This window comes from Ranitomeya imitator, chromosome 6 (genome assembly GCF_032444005.1).
Source record: "Ranitomeya imitator isolate aRanImi1 chromosome 6, aRanImi1.pri, whole genome shotgun sequence".
NCBI lineage: Eukaryota > Metazoa > Chordata > Amphibia > Anura > Dendrobatidae > Ranitomeya > Ranitomeya imitator.
The window spans coordinates 48,359,662-48,377,484 of record NC_091287.1 but is presented as its reverse complement, the minus strand read 5'-3'; the positions used below and the strand labels follow the sequence as shown (position 1 = coordinate 48,377,484).

Sequence of the window (17,823 nt, the reverse complement as noted above, 5' to 3'; positions counted from 1 at the left end):
AAAACGCGGCAAAAACGCATGCGGGTTTTCTTGCGGATTTCTTGCAGAAAATGTCCGGAATTCTCAGGAATTTTCTGCAGGAAATCCTGAACGTGTGCACATAGCCTCAGACTGATTTTCCCCCCCCAAGATAGATATAGATATATATTTATTATTCATTATGTAAACCAGAGGGAAGGTCATTGAGTAATCAGTGACCTGTGGAAAAGCCATACTAAGGGTACCGTTACACTATACGATTTATCAACGATCACGACCAGCGATACGACCTGGCCGTGATCGTTGGTAAGTCGTGTGGTCGCTGGAGAGCGCGCTGTGCTTTCACTTTACGGCCGGCAGTCAGTGAGTGCGGGAAGCAGACAGCAAGGGACAGACAACGGAATGTAAGTATGTAGTGTTTGGTTTTCTTTACGCTGGTAACCAGGGTAAACATCGGGTTACTAAGCGCGGCCCTGTGCTTAGTAACCCGATGTTTACCCTGGTTACAAGCGAACGCATCGCTGGATCGGTGTCACACACACCGATCCAGCGATGACAGCGGGAGATCCAGCGACGAAAGAATGTTCCAAACGATCTGCTACGACGTACGATTCTCAGCAGGATCCCTGATCGCTGCTGCGTGTCAGACACAGCGATATCGTATGGATATCGCTGGAACGTCACGAATCGTACTGTCGTAGCGATCAAAATGGCACTGTGTGACGGTACCCTTATACTGAATAATACCTAATCAGTTCACCACATGAAGTCCCCCACACTGGCCGGGCATGAGCATATCAGTAACTGTAAATAAAGATTAAACAACCCACAGTTTTCATCAGCCAAGGAATCATTGTAATCAGTATAACAGCGCCGACCTGATACTGTGTGTAGGTTACTGTGCACAATCCTGCCGACAGGTTCCCTTTAAAACCAATAAGGTGTTTTTTTGTTTTTTTATTTAAAATAAATTCTGGAAGCAGAGTTATGACCGATTCGCTTTAAATAGAGCATTTTATTCTAGTCTCCAAAATACATATGGTTTCCGATTTATTTACATACTTGTTGATAATCATGAAATCGTTCATTTACATGGTTCGGACACTTGTCGCTGTTGGCATTAACCATGTATGTATTATGACATGATCAGCAAAGGGAAATGTGTTCTAATGAAATGATGTACTGAATAAATCAGCTTTGTGTTACATGTAATTTTTTTAATTTTGGCAATTTGTTTTTTATCACAATAAAAATGATCAAACTTGCAATTTCACACAAGCAGCTGGGACTACTTTAGACTTCCTGTCCTTTTAAGCAGGTTCATCAACAAAAGACGACTTCCAAGGTCATTCTGACTGACAGCCGGCTTCCCTAGATAGGTAGCAGGTATCCAACTATCAATCAGAATGGACCTCAGAAGTGCCACGCTGTTCACAGAACCGTAACAGAGCACAGGGGAAAAGAAGCTTCCGCCCCGAAGATGTGACGTTGGCAGAGACTTCTGAATCCCCGGCAGGAGCGACAGCGCCGTGCACAACCGGCAGGAGAGTTGCCATTAACTACAAGAAAAGTACCTAAGAACAGATACCACTAATACATATCCTAGAAGAAAATACCGGGATAATATCCCATATTAATTTGGACACTATAATAGTCACCAGGACACTTCAAAACTACTAATCCTACAACAACCAAGGAGTAAAAAGTCCCATACACAAGTATAAAACAACGAATAGTAATTTTATTAAACATGTAAAATACATACAGACTAACAATACAAAGTCCAGAAAATGATGTGTGTACAGAAAACACTAACACTGTGGTAACACTAGGGGTATAACAAGTGGATAACCTAAGGCTAGGCGTAATGTGGCATATACCAAAAAAGTGCTAAGTGCAGTATAAGGTGCCAAGGTACATGTAACTATAACCCTATCTGTATACTCATCTACATATGCTTGCTATCCCATATACGGTTAAACGGTAAACAAATAGGGAAGGTACACCGCTAGTCTTACCCTTATTCATGTGCCAGCGTGTGTCGCCAGCAGCCCCGACGCGCGTTTCGCGTTGGGCTTCCTCGGGGGGCTGTGAAGATGTGTGTGCTAGAGCGGTTATTTATGTGGGGGGAACACCTGTGTGTAATAATCAGCGCCATCGTCGGCGCATGCGCAGTGACATGCAGGCCCGTGCATACCGCATCAGATCCTGCTCTTCCTGCGACGCGACGGGCGGAGGGAAATCCCTCATGACGTCACTACAATCTTATATTGGTTATTATATTTCCCTGACCTTCAATCTGTCTGTGCTATATAGTTATTTCTGTGTAGCCAGATATGTAGGTCCGCCCTCTTTTTGGGCTCTATTATAGTGCACATTATCACTTTAGTCGCGTCACTTCATCACATGACGCCCTTTAGTGAGCGTACTTATATGTAGCCGACACCTTACTTATACACTATTTTAGTTATACACATTATACATACTATTGGCTGCCCTGCCCTTTTTGCAAAATGGCGGCTGAGGGGCGCGCGCGCATGCGCGGTGCGGCAGACTCCGGTACGCATCTCCTCCTGCCTCCAGGATGTGACGCAACGGGCTAGTGACGTCATGAGGGATTTCCCTCCGCCTGTCGCGTCGCAGGAAGAGCAGGATCTGATGCGGTATGCATGGGCATGCATGTCACTGTGCATGTGCCGACGATGGCGCTGATTATTACACACAGGTGTTCCCCCCACATAAATAACAGCTCTAGCACACACATCTTCACAGCCCCCCGAGGAAGCCCAACGCGAAACGCGCGTCGGGGCTGCTGGCGACACACTGGCACATGAATACGGGTAAGGCTACTTTCACACTAGCATTAACTGCAATCCGTCACAATGCGTCGTTTTGCAGAAAAAAACGCATCCTGCAAAAGTGCTTGCAGGATGCAGTTTTTCCCCCATAGACTTGTATTGACGACGCATTGCGACGGATTGCCACACGTCGCATCCATCGTGCGACGGATGCGTCGTGCTTTGGCGGACCGTCGGGAGCATAAAACGCTACATGTAACGTTTTTTGCTCCTGACGGACCGATTTTTCCGACTGCGCATGCGCGGCCGGAACTCCGCCCCCACCTCCCCGCACCTCACAATGGGGCAGCGGATGCGCCGGAGAAATGCATCCGCTGCCTCCGTTGTGCAGTGCGTTAAACGCTAGCGTCGGAATCTCTGCCCGACGCATTGCGACGGGGAGATTCCGACGCTTGTGTGAAAGTAGCCTAAGACTAGCGGTGTACCTTCCTTATTTGTTTACTGTTTAACCCTATATGGGATAGTAAGCATATGTAGATGAGTATACAGATAGGGTTATAGTTACATATACCTTGGCACCTTATACTGCACTTAGCACTTTTTTGCTATATGCCACATTACGCCTAGCCTTAGGTTATCCGCTTGTTATACCCCTAGTGTTACCACAGTGTTAGTGTTTTCTGTACACGCATCATTTTCTGGACTTTGTATTGTTAGTCTGTATGTATTTTACATGTTTAATAAAATTACTACTCGTTGTTTTATACTGGTGTATGGGACTTTTTACTCATTGGTTGTTGTAAGAAAAGTACCTAAGCACGAACAGGCAAAGTCCCAGTTATCCCCTTTAGTTATTTTTATTTGAATTGATGCCCCTACTTTTTTCTTGTGCCTTCTTTCCCACTTTCTGGAGTATCTCCTACATTTCACCTCTTTATTTCTCTTCTACTTCATAACTTTACATTACTTCCACTGTATTGTTGTATTAAGGCATATCAGATACTGGCATTCCATTACCAACCATTGTTATCTGCGCTATTTTCCTGTATATTAGGAATGTCTTGCACATACACCCCGGCTTCCTCTTCCCAAAATGTTGGCCAGTTTGGAGCAACAAATGCTGACAATTCAATAAAGCCATCTATTATTGATGTACCTTTAATTTTGGAGTGCTGTGGTTTTCACTGAAGCTGATAGTTGGCAATAATTTTATAGGGATCTCTGGAAATTGTGCATATGCTCGGAGGATATACGAAGCGATGACTCCTTCAAAACTCCAGGCTTCGTGTCTGTTTAAGGCCGGGTTTACAGCAATGTTACGCTCACCAACCACCGACCGTCAATACGTTTGTTAGTCGGCAGCAGACTTCATACGGCCCGGCCACACTCCAGATGCACAAACAATTGCTATATCATTGTTCTTGACAAGATGTGTCCCGTTTACCCAGCAAGATGTGCTGCCGAGAATAATTATCGTTTCATACAATGAATGAGAATTTTGCTTGTTGAACATGGGCTAATCAGCAGCCTGTTAACTCTTCCTGGGAACGATCGTTTATGATTATCAGCCAGTGTCAACCTGCCCTAAATCAGTGCTGATGCTGCGGAGATCACACGTTCTATGGTAAGTTCCTGACAGACTGCCTGTACCTCCCAGTCTAGGTCACTTATTCAAGTTACTGCGGAACATTAAATTCTCACCTACTATGACCCATATTAACATGAGTGGAATGTGCAGCTTGGAAGTGAATTAAGTCTTCATTCTTCAAATCCACATTCTAAGCTTGCCCACTTGATGTGGTTCACATCTGAACAAGGGTAACACATAAATGGCGTCTAAAGGTACCTTCACACTGAACAACTTAACAACGATATCGCTAGCGATCCGTGACGTCGCAGCGTCCTGGATAGCGATATCGTTGTGTTTGACACGCAGCAGCGATCAGGATCCTGCTGTGAGATCGCTGGTCGGAGCTAGAAGGCCAGAACTTTATTTTGTCGCTGGATCTCCCGCAGACATCGCTGAATCGGCGTGTGTGACGCCGATTCAGCGATGTCTTCACTGGTAACCAGGGTAAACATCGGGTTACTAAGCGCAGGGCCGCGCTTAGTAACCCGATATTTACCCTGGTTACCAGTGTAAATGTAAATAAAACAAACACTACATACTTACATTGCGGTGTCTGTCGCGTCCCCTGGCGTTCTGCTTCCCTGCACTGTGTCAGCGCCGGCCGGCTGTAAAGCACAGCGGTGACGTCACCGCTGTGCTTTATGGCCGGCACTTACACAGTGCAGGGAAGCAGAACGCCAGGGGACACGACAGACACCGGAATGTAAGTATGTAGTGTTTGTTTTATTTACATTTACACTGGTAACCAGGGTAAACATCGGGTTACAAAGCGCGGCCCTGCGCTTAGTAACCCGATGTTTACCCTGGTTACCCGGGGACTTCGGCATCGTTGGTCGCTGGAGAGCTGTCTGTGTGACAGCTCTCCAGCGACCACACAGCGACGCTGCAGCGATCGGCATCGTTGTCTAGATCGCTGCAGCGTCGCTAAATGTGACGGTACCTTAAGTGTTCTCCCACTGGTGGCATCACTAGCCTTATGGCCTCCATATACAATAGAGTAGTGTGGGTGAAATGCACACACGTCAGCGAGATCAGCCAACAGGGGGTGCACCCAGATTATGTCAGGGGAGATAAAAGTCAGGAGGTTTGCATTATTAGCACCCAATGCTTTTGCCATTTGTGAGATCTTTCTTGCAGAGATTTTCTCCTCTTTCGAAGCAGATTACTCAAGTGAATGGGGCAATTTAGGAAAAAACAAACAACACCCGAATGAGCATGTTGTGTTCCGAGTTATTTGGTTTACTCCCACCCAGCAACTTACAGGATATTTTGGAACTGAGATTGTGAGTACTACTAGTGACAGTGATCAATATTTGTGATTGATGACATCCCTACACAGTGCTGGGAACTATAGAATAAGGCCAAAAGGTGGGCTGATGCATGCGGCCTAACACAGACTTGCAGCTACAGCACTGTCTGGCTGATAAATAAAATGGGCACAATTTAGATTAATATTATTTCAAAAACTTAAAGGAATAAAGGGCACTAAGTGATGTCCTTTCCTTGACTTCTGGCAGCAAAGCTAGTCAGCTATTTTACAAGTTAATGGGGATGAGCTGCCTTGTAAGGAACAGTAACAAGTAAAATTAAGACGTTGTGTACGCTAAACAATGAAAGCAACACTCAGAATCATGGCTCGTTCGTACTAAACACAAAAAGAAAAAGAAGAAAAAAATATTCCAAAGCTCGTGTCATTGGCATTATTATCACTTAATAAATAACAGGCTACAAACAAATATTAAGCAAAATATTTATGAAGGGGTTGTCCACCTTCGGGAAACAATTTTTTTTTTTTTTTTTCACTTTGTATTTGGTACTTTAAAACATTTTTGCAATTGGGTTTCATAAAAAATTTAGCATTTTGCTTTTACAGCTTCTCGCTTCCCAGCAGATTCAAGCTTGATGTGATCTCCGATTATAAACTAGACAAGGATCCGTTTAGACAGACAAAACCGGAAGCAAAATTCCACCGCCAAACTGTAAACTTACTACATTGCTCAGTGCACATAGCTTAGGGTGGTTTCACACTTGCGTTTTTGTCTGCAGCGTTTTTTCTTCTTCAAAAAAACGCATGCGTTTTTTTCCCTACATTTAACATTGAAAACGCATGCGTTTTTGTTTGTACGCGTTTGGTCGCGTTTTTGCAACGCATGCGTTTTTTTACTGCATGCGTTCATTTTCAGAAATGCAACTTGTAGTATTTTTGAGAGGCGTTTTTTGGACCAAAAAAAAATGCATGCGTTTTCATGCATTTTTTTGGGGTCAAAAAATACATTGGAGTCAATGGGGACGCATGCGTTTTTTTGTGCATGCGTTTTTTTTGCGTTAAAAACGCATGCGTTTTTATATTAAAAAAACAGAACACACACTGATATGCCACCCCCCAACATAAAGGTGATAAAGGGATCCTAACCCTAACCCTACCCCTAAGGGATCCTAACCCTAACCCTACCCCTAAGGGATCCTAACCATAACCCTACCCCTAAGGGATCCTAACCATAACCCTACCCCTAACCCTACCCCTAAACCTAAGGGATCCTAACCCTACCCCTAATCCCTTTAGGGGTAGGGTTAGGGGTAGGGTTAGGATCCCTTTAGGGTTAGGGTTATGATCCCTACCCCTAACCCTAACTATTTCTGTTTATAGTGGGTTTTTTACTTTATTTTGATGATTGGCAGCTGTCACACATTTCTCAGCATGCGTTTAAAAAACGCAAACGCATGAAAAAACGCATGTAAACGCGTCAAAACGCCGCTTTTTTTCACCACATGCAAAAACGCATGTGTCAAAAAACGCAGCGTTTGCACGCGTTTACATGCGGTTTTTCACATTTTTTACCGCAAAAAAACGCACCCAAAAAAACGCAAAAGTGAAACCAGCCTTACAAGAGTCTTAAGCAGTGCAAAGTCCAGATTGCATAGGACGACGCGCTGCCGAGGAGAAGAATTTTTTTTAACTTTTTTTTTTTTTTTAAATACGCCATCCGCATCAATTCCGCATAAAAAAAACCCGCACAAAATCAGCGGCTGCGGATTCTTCCAGGAGATGCGGATTTTGTGCAGAAAATTCTGCACCTCTTTTCTTATGTGTGCACATAGCCTCACTGCTGGATTCACAATGAATTAACTGGGCAGCCGGCAATGGATAGTACAATACACAGGCTATAGGCGGGAAACTGAACAGTGTTTAATGAAACCCAATAGCAAAAATGATTTTTAACCACAAAATCATGTATACTTATTTACAAATAGAAACCCACAAAGCTTCAGCTCGGCCCCCAGGATAATAGGTGCACTAGTGGCATCATGGCTCCCGATGAGAGGTATATAGTATGGCTTGTGAACACAGAGGCCACCGATTACAAGCAGCAAGAATGATGGAGGCAAAATGATCAGGAGGACCACAGTGGCATCAGCGGCAGAGGAAGAAAGGAAAGTATAGTTTGTAGTGATGAGAGAACATGCTAAGATGAGGTGTTATCTGAGCATGCTTGGATGCTACCCAAGTGTCTTCGGGGTGCTTGAAAAATATGTTCCAAGTCCCCCTGCATGTCTCATGGCTGTTAGGTAATCGCTGCATGTGTTGTTGTCGGCGCATGTTTTGCAGCTTTTGAAAAGCTGCGAGACACGCAGCAGCGGGAACTAAAATATTTTTCGAGCACGCCAAAGAGACTTGGGTAGAACCCGAGCATGCTCAGATTACACCTTATCCGAGCAAGTTCACTCATCACTAATAGTTTCTTTATAAATTCTGCTGACGTTTTAAATTCATAAACCAAACTTCCCTATGTTTCACAGTCTTCCCTCTCCTCGTTTAATTTGCTTTGACGAAAGATAGCATTAATGTGTCTTTGAGAGGCTTAAAGGGGCATTCCCATCTGCAAGCTCCTATCCCAATATGTAGGTGATGTAATAAGAATATTAGCAAATACCACAAACTAGAAATGTAGTGTTTTTCTGATTCACTGTGTTTCCTTATGTGCAGGCATTGCAGGACCTTAGGGATCCATGGTAACAACCATTAGCAATTAGCGGTCACTAGATCAGTGGTCGTAACCATGATACCCAAGGTCCTGCAATGCCTGCACATGAGGAAAGACATGGTGAATCAGAAACATTATACTACATTTCTACTTGGAGGTATTTGCCAACACCTACTACACATTGGGATATGATCCTGGAGTCAGGAATACCCCTTTAATTGAAGAATTGTTTGAAGGTATGGAACAGGAGTGTACCGTCAGGATCATTCTTTCTTACGTTAAGTTCCGGCGAGCACTGAACTTTGCGGATTAGTCACGCCCTGCCTCATCCAGCAGTCATGTGCCAGAAATGCCTACTTTTTACATTCTCTAGTTTAGTCTATAATCCGACTAGTCCAGGCAGATGTAATGTCCAAGTGGGAAATTGCCCATGTGCAGAAGTGAGCTGGGTCTGTCCGTGGACTACTGTGCATACAGAAAAAAGTCTGTGTGAATGCACCAAAAGGACAAGTTCAGACAAACCTGTTATTGGTCTCTTTGCGGTCCATGTGCGTAAAGGAACAACTTTCGCTTTTGTGCACGTTCATATGGGCGATTTGCCACAACAACCTCATGGGGAAAATAAAAATTGCAGTATGCTGAAGTCTGGTCTGATTGACCTAAGAGTAGTGCATGTAAACAGTAGGCAGCTCCTGCCCCTGTCCGTTCTGTTGGCGTGACTGGTCCCCGAAACTCAACGCTGATCTGTAGTTAGCCGAAAACGTAGTCGGTTACAGCAGCTGCAGAGAAATGTAGTTCACCCAGACCATAAATGTGGGCACACAGCACATTGTCTCCTGCTGGGAAGACTCCTTGTAGGCTAAGGCCACTTTCACACATCAGGTTTTCGCCGTCAGGCTCAATCCGGCTAATTTAAAAAAAAAAACGGATCCGGTAAATGTTGCTGCCGAATCTGTTTTTTTTTTTTTTTTTTCCATAGACTTGTATTAGCGCCAGATGACCTTCCGTTCCGTCTTCGCCAGATCCAGCAAATCTGTCGTTTCCAGTTTCTGGAAAAAACATCCATAGTAACGTCTTTTTGTCTCCGGCAAAAAGCCGGAAGCGCTGGATCCGGCGCTTCCAGTTGTTTGCTAGAATGGAATCCTATGGGAGCCGGAAAATGATGGATTCCGGCACCAAATTCAGTTTTTGTTTTTTTTAAACTGAGCATGCTCAAATTTATTATTTTTTTTATCCAATTATCTGGATATGCTAGTCGGATTCGTTGAAAAAAAAAAAAACGGATCAGTCGCATCAGTTTTTCACAATCTGCGACAGATCCGTTTTTTCCAACATTTGACGGATTAACCTGATGTGTGAAAGTAGCCTTACAGAGCTGTCATGAGAGCTGGGATTCACAGTCCACAATCCACATTTAATGGCAATGATTTTATCTTCTGATAACGTGCCAGTGAGATATGAGCGATGGCTCCTCGTAGTTGTACAGATTCATGTACTTATTACAATTTAAGTCTAATCATGTAATGACTGACACTGGAGGACCACGGCATGTATGCTGAACTTCGGGTCCCTCTGCCAGATCCAACCACGTAACCTGGCACGTATACCGCACTAATACAACCGACAATTCATCCATGATGGAAATGTGATCATAAAGCAGAAGAAAATTCTTATCCGCGCTCACTATGCAGAGCACCTCCCCTCCCCCCAAATATTCCCATTGTCACACATTACCTTTTCTGTCCGATTTTTGAGCTGGGATGGAAGATGTAGGGATATGCAGTTTCGATAAAGCGGCTGCTCCGTTTGCGTCAAATGACTTTTTTGGAGGAGGATTGTCAGGCTGTACTGTAAAAGTACTAGAAGGAACAGAGCTTGGGGCAGCGGAAGGGTGAACCACCGGTTTAATGGGGTGCTGCGCCGGGGCAGCACTACTGTGAGTCTCTGTTCTGGGAAGTCGGTAGTCTCTATCATTGTGCCGGCTTGTCTGCGACAAGATATTCTGTGGAAGCATGCTGCTGGCGTCATTGGAATGTTTCTCATCAACTGGGGGGAATTTTTATAGAAAGAAAAAAAAAAATAAAAAAATAAAAAAAAGCTTAATACAGCAACATGACCATTCATGTTAAAACGATGTACATTGTACAAAGCTCGGCTTATCCTTCTATTGGAAACTGTGTTCAATTACAAAGAAAATACAGAATTCGCACAGGATCCGTACGGATAACCCTTCACTGGCGGAGCATAAATTGCTCTTGTGCGCCCTACATTTATAAGTTACGCAGGGAAAGGGGGTTTAGGTGTAGAGAATATACATTTTTGGGGGTAAATTAAAAATAAAATGCACAGTTTCTTAATTAAACTTACTTTAAACGTAGTTTTATTTTTACTTTATTTAATCATCACGGCTTGGGGTAGGATCTCAGACCGCTTACTTCCCAAGTCCTGCCTATCAACTCACTGCCATGTCAGACCTCCTGAACAGTGGTCCTGAGCCATTTCCACTGCCAGGATATCCAGAGCCTTGAAAAACTATCATATCCCGGGAACTTTTCCAGTTTTTCAACACCAACAAACAAATGTATTTCACAGAGATTTTGTGTGATATACCAACATAAAGTAGCAAGTGTTTGTGACGTGTACAACTATTAGTCCTATACTTCGCAAATCTGACATTAATTAAAAAAAAAAAGTGGCAAGAAAGATATTTTTTAAAGCAGCCATAAGAAGTCCCATTTAGAGTTTGCAAAAAGCCATGTACTAACATATATGAAAGGAGGTGCTCTGTTCAAATGAAACCAAAGCAGAACTTTTTGGGCTAAATGCAAAATGCTATTTGTGGCGGAAAACTAACACTGGACATCACCCTGAAAACATCACCCCCACTGTCAGACGTGGTGGTGGCAGTGTCATGCTGTGGGGCGACTTTTCTTCAGCAGGGATTGGGAATCTGGTTAGAGTTGATGAGTGGATGTATGGCGCTAAATACAGGGTAGTCCTGGAGGAAAACCTTTTAAAAGGGAACAACTTGTCACCAGTTTTTGAGCCTATGAACAAATACCACCATCTTTAACTGCTCCTGTGCTGCATTCCACAAACGTGTATCAGCTCCTGACTCCCCCTGTACACCACAATAAAAATCCAATGGGTGTCCTCGCTGCAGCGTTTTTCCCTCCTCTCCTAATTGTGTCCTCCTGCTTTGAGTGATGGAATGCATCATCCACATAACGAACAGATATCTCGCGCCTGCATAGTAGCTTTACAGGACCACGGTGGTGCACTCTGCACTGCCCTACTTTGTGCAGAGCATAAAAACAGCAATGCACAAGCACATAGCGAGATCATCGCAATTAGGCTACTGCGCAGGCGCGACTATTCTTGGTTCTCAGCACAGGAGCAGTTAAAGAAGTTGTTAACTTTTTTTTTTTTCCACAAATCGTGCTATTATGTGTCACTCAAAACATCCACTGTTTATTTTAGCAATATTACCTTTTATCATGTGGTAGCAGCACATCCTCAGTGCTGGCTCCAGCTCTCATGGGGTTAATCAACAACTTCCTTTCTCCTGACTTATTGTGCTCTAATACTACAAATTCCATGATGCATTGCACTGGCCTGGAAGCCAGCACCTAGCACACCCACTCCAAAACACCCAAACAGCTCCCTCCTATCTTCAATCTGTGATGTAATTTCTGTCCAACCTCCCCTTCTACATTTGTCCATCCCACACAGATAGACAGCTATATAGATAGATATGGGATAGATAGATAAGCTTCATGTGATTCATGACCTTTTTCTCGCTCACAATCTTGCCTCCCTCGGCCTCACAGAAACATGGCTAACACCCTCTGACACCACCTCCCCTGCTGCGCTGTGTTTCGGCGGCCTCCACTTCACCCATAGCCCTCGTCCCAGCAACAGACATGGTGGAGGAGTGGGTCTTCTCCTTTCTTCAAACTGCACCTTTAATGCAATCCCACCCCTACCCTCCCTTATCCTCCCCTCTTTTGAAGTCCACTCTGTCCGCATCTACTCTCCCTCCAACCTCCAAGTGGCCGTCATATACCGACCTCCAGGCCCAGCCACTGCCTTTATTGACCAATTCTCCACCCGACTTCTTCACTTTCTCTCAGCTGACATTCACAACATCATCATGGAAGACTTCAACATCCCCACTGATACCCCTCAGTCAACAGCCTCCAAACTTCTGTCCCTTAATCTTTTGGACTTACTCAGTGGTCCTCCGCAGTCACCCACACAGACAGACATACACTAGACCTGGTCTTCACCGTCTCTGCTCTCTAACTTCACCACCGCACCTCTCCCTCTACCCGACCACCATCTGCTCACCTTCTCATCTCTGTCCTCCTCAACGGTCACCCATAACCAGCAACATGCGCACCCCCGGAGGAACCTTACACACTTAAGACTCCCACACGCTCTCCACTATCCTACCACTGACATCCATATCCTCACTCTATGACACAGACAGTGCCACTGCTTTCTACAATGCCACGCTCGCATCAGCTATTGACACAGTCGCCCCTCTCGTTCATGGCAGAGTGCGACGTATCAATAGACAACCCTGGCACAATAACATCACTAAAAAGCTCCGGCAAGTGTCCAGGGTTGCAGAGCGGCATTGGAAGAAAACACATTCACAAGACGACTTCACTGCATTCAAACAGGCAACACTCGCTTTTAAGGCTACGTTCACATTTGCGTTGTGCGGCGCTGCGTCGGCGACGGCACGCACAACGCAAATATGAACGCATGCACAAACGCTGCGTTTTGCGACGCATGCGTCGCTTTTTGCATGGTTTTGGGCGCAGGAAAAACTGCATCATGCAGCGTTCCCTGCGCCCTGACGCATGCGCTGCAGCGACGCATGCGTCGCAAAACGCAAATGCAACGCATGTCCATGCGCCCCCATGTTAAATATAGGGGCGCATGGCGCGTGCGTCGCCACGGCTGCGCCCGACGCAGCGCAAATGTGAACGTAGCCTAAATCTGCTCTCACCTCTGCTAAACAGGCCTACTTCACAACCCTCGAATCTTCCCTATCCTACAACCCTAAACAGTTATTCAAAACCTTTAACTCTCTCCTCTGCCCCCCCACTGCCCCCTCCAACCTCCCTCATCTCTGCTGAGGACTTTGCCACACACTTTAAAAATAAGATCGACCAAACAAGGCAAGTCTTCATTGTTCAACCACTACAACCCCCTTTGTATACCAGACCAATGCCCAAACCCCATAACCTCCCTATCCATCATCACTGAAGGGCGGCTTAACTGTCTCCTCTCCAAATCGCACCTCACCACTTGTGCGCTCAACCCAATCCCATCTCCTCCCCAACCTCACCGCAACTCTTATCCCATCACTAACCGACCTCTTCAACCTATCACTAACTTCTGGCACCTTCCTTTCTGCTTTCAAACATGCCACAATCACGCCTATACTTAAAAAGCCAACCCTTGACCCAACCGCTATGTCCAGCTATCGCCCAATATCGCTGCTCCCATTCGCTTCCAAACTCCTGGAGCAGCACGTCCACGCTGAACTTTCCTCCCACCTCTCATCTAACTCGCTCTTTGACAATCTACAATCTGGTTTCCGCCCCATCACTAAACTGAGACAGCCCTGACCAAAATTACTAACGACCTACTTACAGCCAAAGCTAACGGACAATACTCTGTACTGATCCTTTTAGACTTGTCCTCTGCTTTCAACACAGTTGACCACTGCTCCTACTACAGATCCTCTCCTCCTTTGGCATCAAAGACCTCGCCGTATCCTGGATCTCCTCATACCTTTCCAATCGCACATTCAGCATCTCCCACTCCCACCCTCTCTCTGTTGGAGTCCCCCAAGGCTCTGTTCTAAGACCCCAACTCTTCTCAATCTATACACTTGGCCTGGGACAACTCAGAGTCCCATGCATTCCAGTACAACCTTTATGCTGATGACACTCAGATCTACCTCTCTGGCCCAGACGTCACCTCTCTGCTGTCCAGAATCCCGGAGTGTCTGTCAGTCATATCCTCCTCCTCCTATACCTTCCTCAAACTCAATGTGGACAAATCTGAACTCATCTTTCCTCCATCTCATAGATCTTCCTTACCTGACCTATTGCAATTAACGACATCACGCTTTTACCCCTGACTCTGCCCTGTCCTTCAAATCGCACATCCAAGCTCTTTCCACCTCCAGCTCAAAAATATCTCCAGAATCCGTCCTGTCCTCAACTGTAAATCTACTAAAATGCTTGTGCATGCCCTCATCTTCTCCCGCCTTGACTACTGCAACATCCTTTTTCTGTGGCTTCCCTGCTAACATCTCTCCAGCCCATTCTTAACTCTGCTGCCCGACTAATTCATCTCTCTCCTCGCTACTCCTCCGCTTCCCCCCTCTGCAAATCTCTTCACTGGCTCCCATTCCCTCAGCGTATCCAGTTCAAATTACTAATACTGACCTACAAAGCCATCCATAACTTGTCTCCTCCATATATCTCTGAACTAATCTCCCGATATCTTCTCTCACGTAATCTCTGGTCCTCTCAAGACCTCCTCCTCTCCTCCACACTTATCCTCTCCTCATCCAACCACCTCCAAGACTTCTCCCGAATATCCCCCATCCTCTGGAATTCTTTGCCCCAAGACTTCCGACTATCAACCACATTCGGATCCTTCAGACGGAACCTGAAAGCCCACCTCTTCAAGAAAGCCTACAGCCTGCACTGACCCCGCTGCCTCATCACTACCGAAGCTACCGCCTCACCAACACCGGAGCTCCTGCAACCCCCAACCTACTGTCTCCTTCCCCACCGTCCTGTAGAATGTAAGCCCGCAAGGGCAGGGTCCTCGTCCCTCTATCAGTCTGCAATTGTTATTACTGTAAGTGATATATGTAATTTGTATGGAACCCCTTCTCATGTACAGCACCATGGAATCAATGGTGCTATATAAATAAATAATAATAGGATAGATAGACACGGGATGGATAGATAGATAGGCACGGGATGGATAGATAGATAGGCACGGGATGGATAGATAGATAGATAGGCACGGGATGGATAGATAGATAGGCACGGGATGGATAGATAGATAGGCACGGGATGGATAGATAGATAGGCACGGGATGGATAGATAGATAGGCACGGGATGGATAGATAGATAGGCACGGGATGGATAGATAGATAGGCACGGGATGGATAGATAGATAGGCACGGGATGGATAGATAGATAGGCACGGGATGGATAGATAGATAGGCACGGGATGGATAGATAGATAGGCACGGGATGGATAGATAGATAGACACGGGATGGATAGATAGATAGACACGGGATGGATAGATAGATAGACATGGGATAGATAAACCAATATGGGACGGATAGATGGATACATACAGAGATATATCTATCTATCTAGATATATCCATACAAGATGGTGGCCCGATTCTAACGCCTCGAGTATTATAGAATATGCATGTCCACGTAGTATATTGCCCAGCCACGTAGTATACAGCACATAGCCACGTAGTATATTGCCCAGCCACGTAGTATACAGCACAGAGCCACGTAGTATACAGCACAGAGCCACGTAGTACACAGGCCAGTCACGTAGTATATTGCCCAGCCACGTATGTAACAGGTTAAAAAATAAAAGAAACATATACACCTTCTGAAGGCCCCTTGTAGTCCTGTCGCCTGTGTGCGGTGCACGCGGCAGCTTCCGGTCCCAGGTTTGGTATGAGCGCAGGACCCGTGATAACGTCGTAGTCACATGACCGTGACGTCATGGCAGGTCCTTCTCGCATAGCATCCTTAGCACCGGAACCTGCCGCTTGCAGTGCCGAAGACAGGACGACACGTCGGAGGGTGAGAATAACGTTTTTTTTATTATTTATAACATTAGATCTTTTACTATTGATGCTGCATACGCATCATCAATAGTAAAAAGTTGGCCACACAAGGTTAATAGCTGCGTAACCGGAGTGCGTTACACCGCGCTCCGGTAACGCTGGCATTAACCCTGTGTGAGGGCTGACTGGAGGGGAGTACGGAGCGGGCACTGACTGCGGGGAGGAAGGAGCGGCCATGTCGCTGCCGGACTGCGCCCGTCGATGATTGGTCGTGGCAATGGTCGTGGGGATTTTGCCACGACCAATCAGCGACTTGGATTCCATGACAGACAGAGGCCGCGACCAATGAATATCCGCGACAGAAAGACAGACAGAAGGACAGACAGAAGGGACAGACAGAAAGACAGCAGTGACCCTTAGACAATTAAATAGTAGATTTCTTAATGAACAAAATGCTTCAGTTATAAAAAAAAAAAAAAAAAAAAAAAAGAATTTCTGCGCTAGAGGGACAGAAATAAGACAGCCGGGGGCCAATATTTGTAGCCTGGGAAGGGGGTAATACCAATGGCCAACACCCATGGCCCCTCTACAGGCTATGACCATCAGCCAGCAGATGTCTGCATAGACTTAACTGTCTATTAGGCTGTGTGCACACTTAGTAGATTTTCCGCGTTTTTTTCGCTATAAAAACACACATACATTATGCATCCATAAGAATGCATTCCGCAATTTTTGTGCACATGATGCATTTTTTTCCGCGAAAAAAAGCAATGCGGTAAAAAACGCAGCATGTTCATTAATTTTGCGGATTTCCCACTATATTATTGCATTGGGAACCTCCGGAAAAATCCGCAAAAAAAAACGCACCAAAAACGCGGTAAAAAAAAGCAAAAACGCATGCGGATTTCTTGCAGAAAATGTCCAGTTTTGCTCAGGAACTTTCTGCAAGAAATACTGAACGTGTGCACATAGCCTTAAAATAGGGGGACCCCCCCCCCCCCCCCCAAAAAAAAAAAATGACGTGCGGGTCCCTCTATATTATATAGCCAGAAAGGCTATGCAGACAGCTGTGGGCTGATATTCATAGCCTACAGAGGGGCCATGGATATTGCCCCCTCCCCCCGGCTACAAATACCAGCCCGCAGTCGCCCAGTAATGGCGCACCTCTAAGATGCGCCAATTCTGGCACTTAGCCCCTCTCTTCCCACTCCCGTGTAGCGGTGGGATATGGGGTAATAAGAGGTTCATGTCACCTTTGTTTTGTAAGGTGACATTAAGCCCGATTAGTAATGGTGAGGCATCAATAAAACACTTATCCATTACTAATCCTACAGTAATGAGTTAAATACACAGCCAGAAAAAAGTATTTTAATATTCTTAATTTCATCATACTTACAGGCACGCCTAATTCCTGCGACGCCCTCGATCGCCTGCAAAAAAAATAAAAAATAATAAACCAACCGTATACTCCCTGTCTGATGCAGTCCAATTAATAACGAGTGTCCCACGACAGGAGATGTCACTGCTCTATAGGCCTCCCAGTGATGAACTGACAGGAGACAATGGCTCCT

The 17,823-nt window shown here is 45.4% G+C and overlaps 1 protein-coding gene across 3 annotated transcripts in view; it reads right to left on the bottom strand.

The window, feature by feature from the left end:
- The window catches only part of WAC (WW domain containing adaptor with coiled-coil), a 109,253-nt gene that overhangs the window by 47,761 nt on the left and 43,669 nt on the right, over positions 1–17,823 (bottom strand). The window contains exons 7-8 of one of the 3 annotated variants that reach the window (XM_069729632.1): positions 17,649–17,682; positions 10,125–10,436 (exon numbers count right to left, since the gene is read on the bottom strand). The exons of 1 other annotated variant lie outside the window; for it this stretch is intronic. In XM_069729632.1, coding sequence (XP_069585733.1) covers positions 10,125–10,436; positions 17,649–17,682 — 346 coding nt within the window. The remainder of the gene's footprint in view (positions 1–10,124; positions 10,437–17,648; positions 17,683–17,823) is intronic. One more of the 3 variants, XM_069729633.1, reaches the window with a different exon arrangement.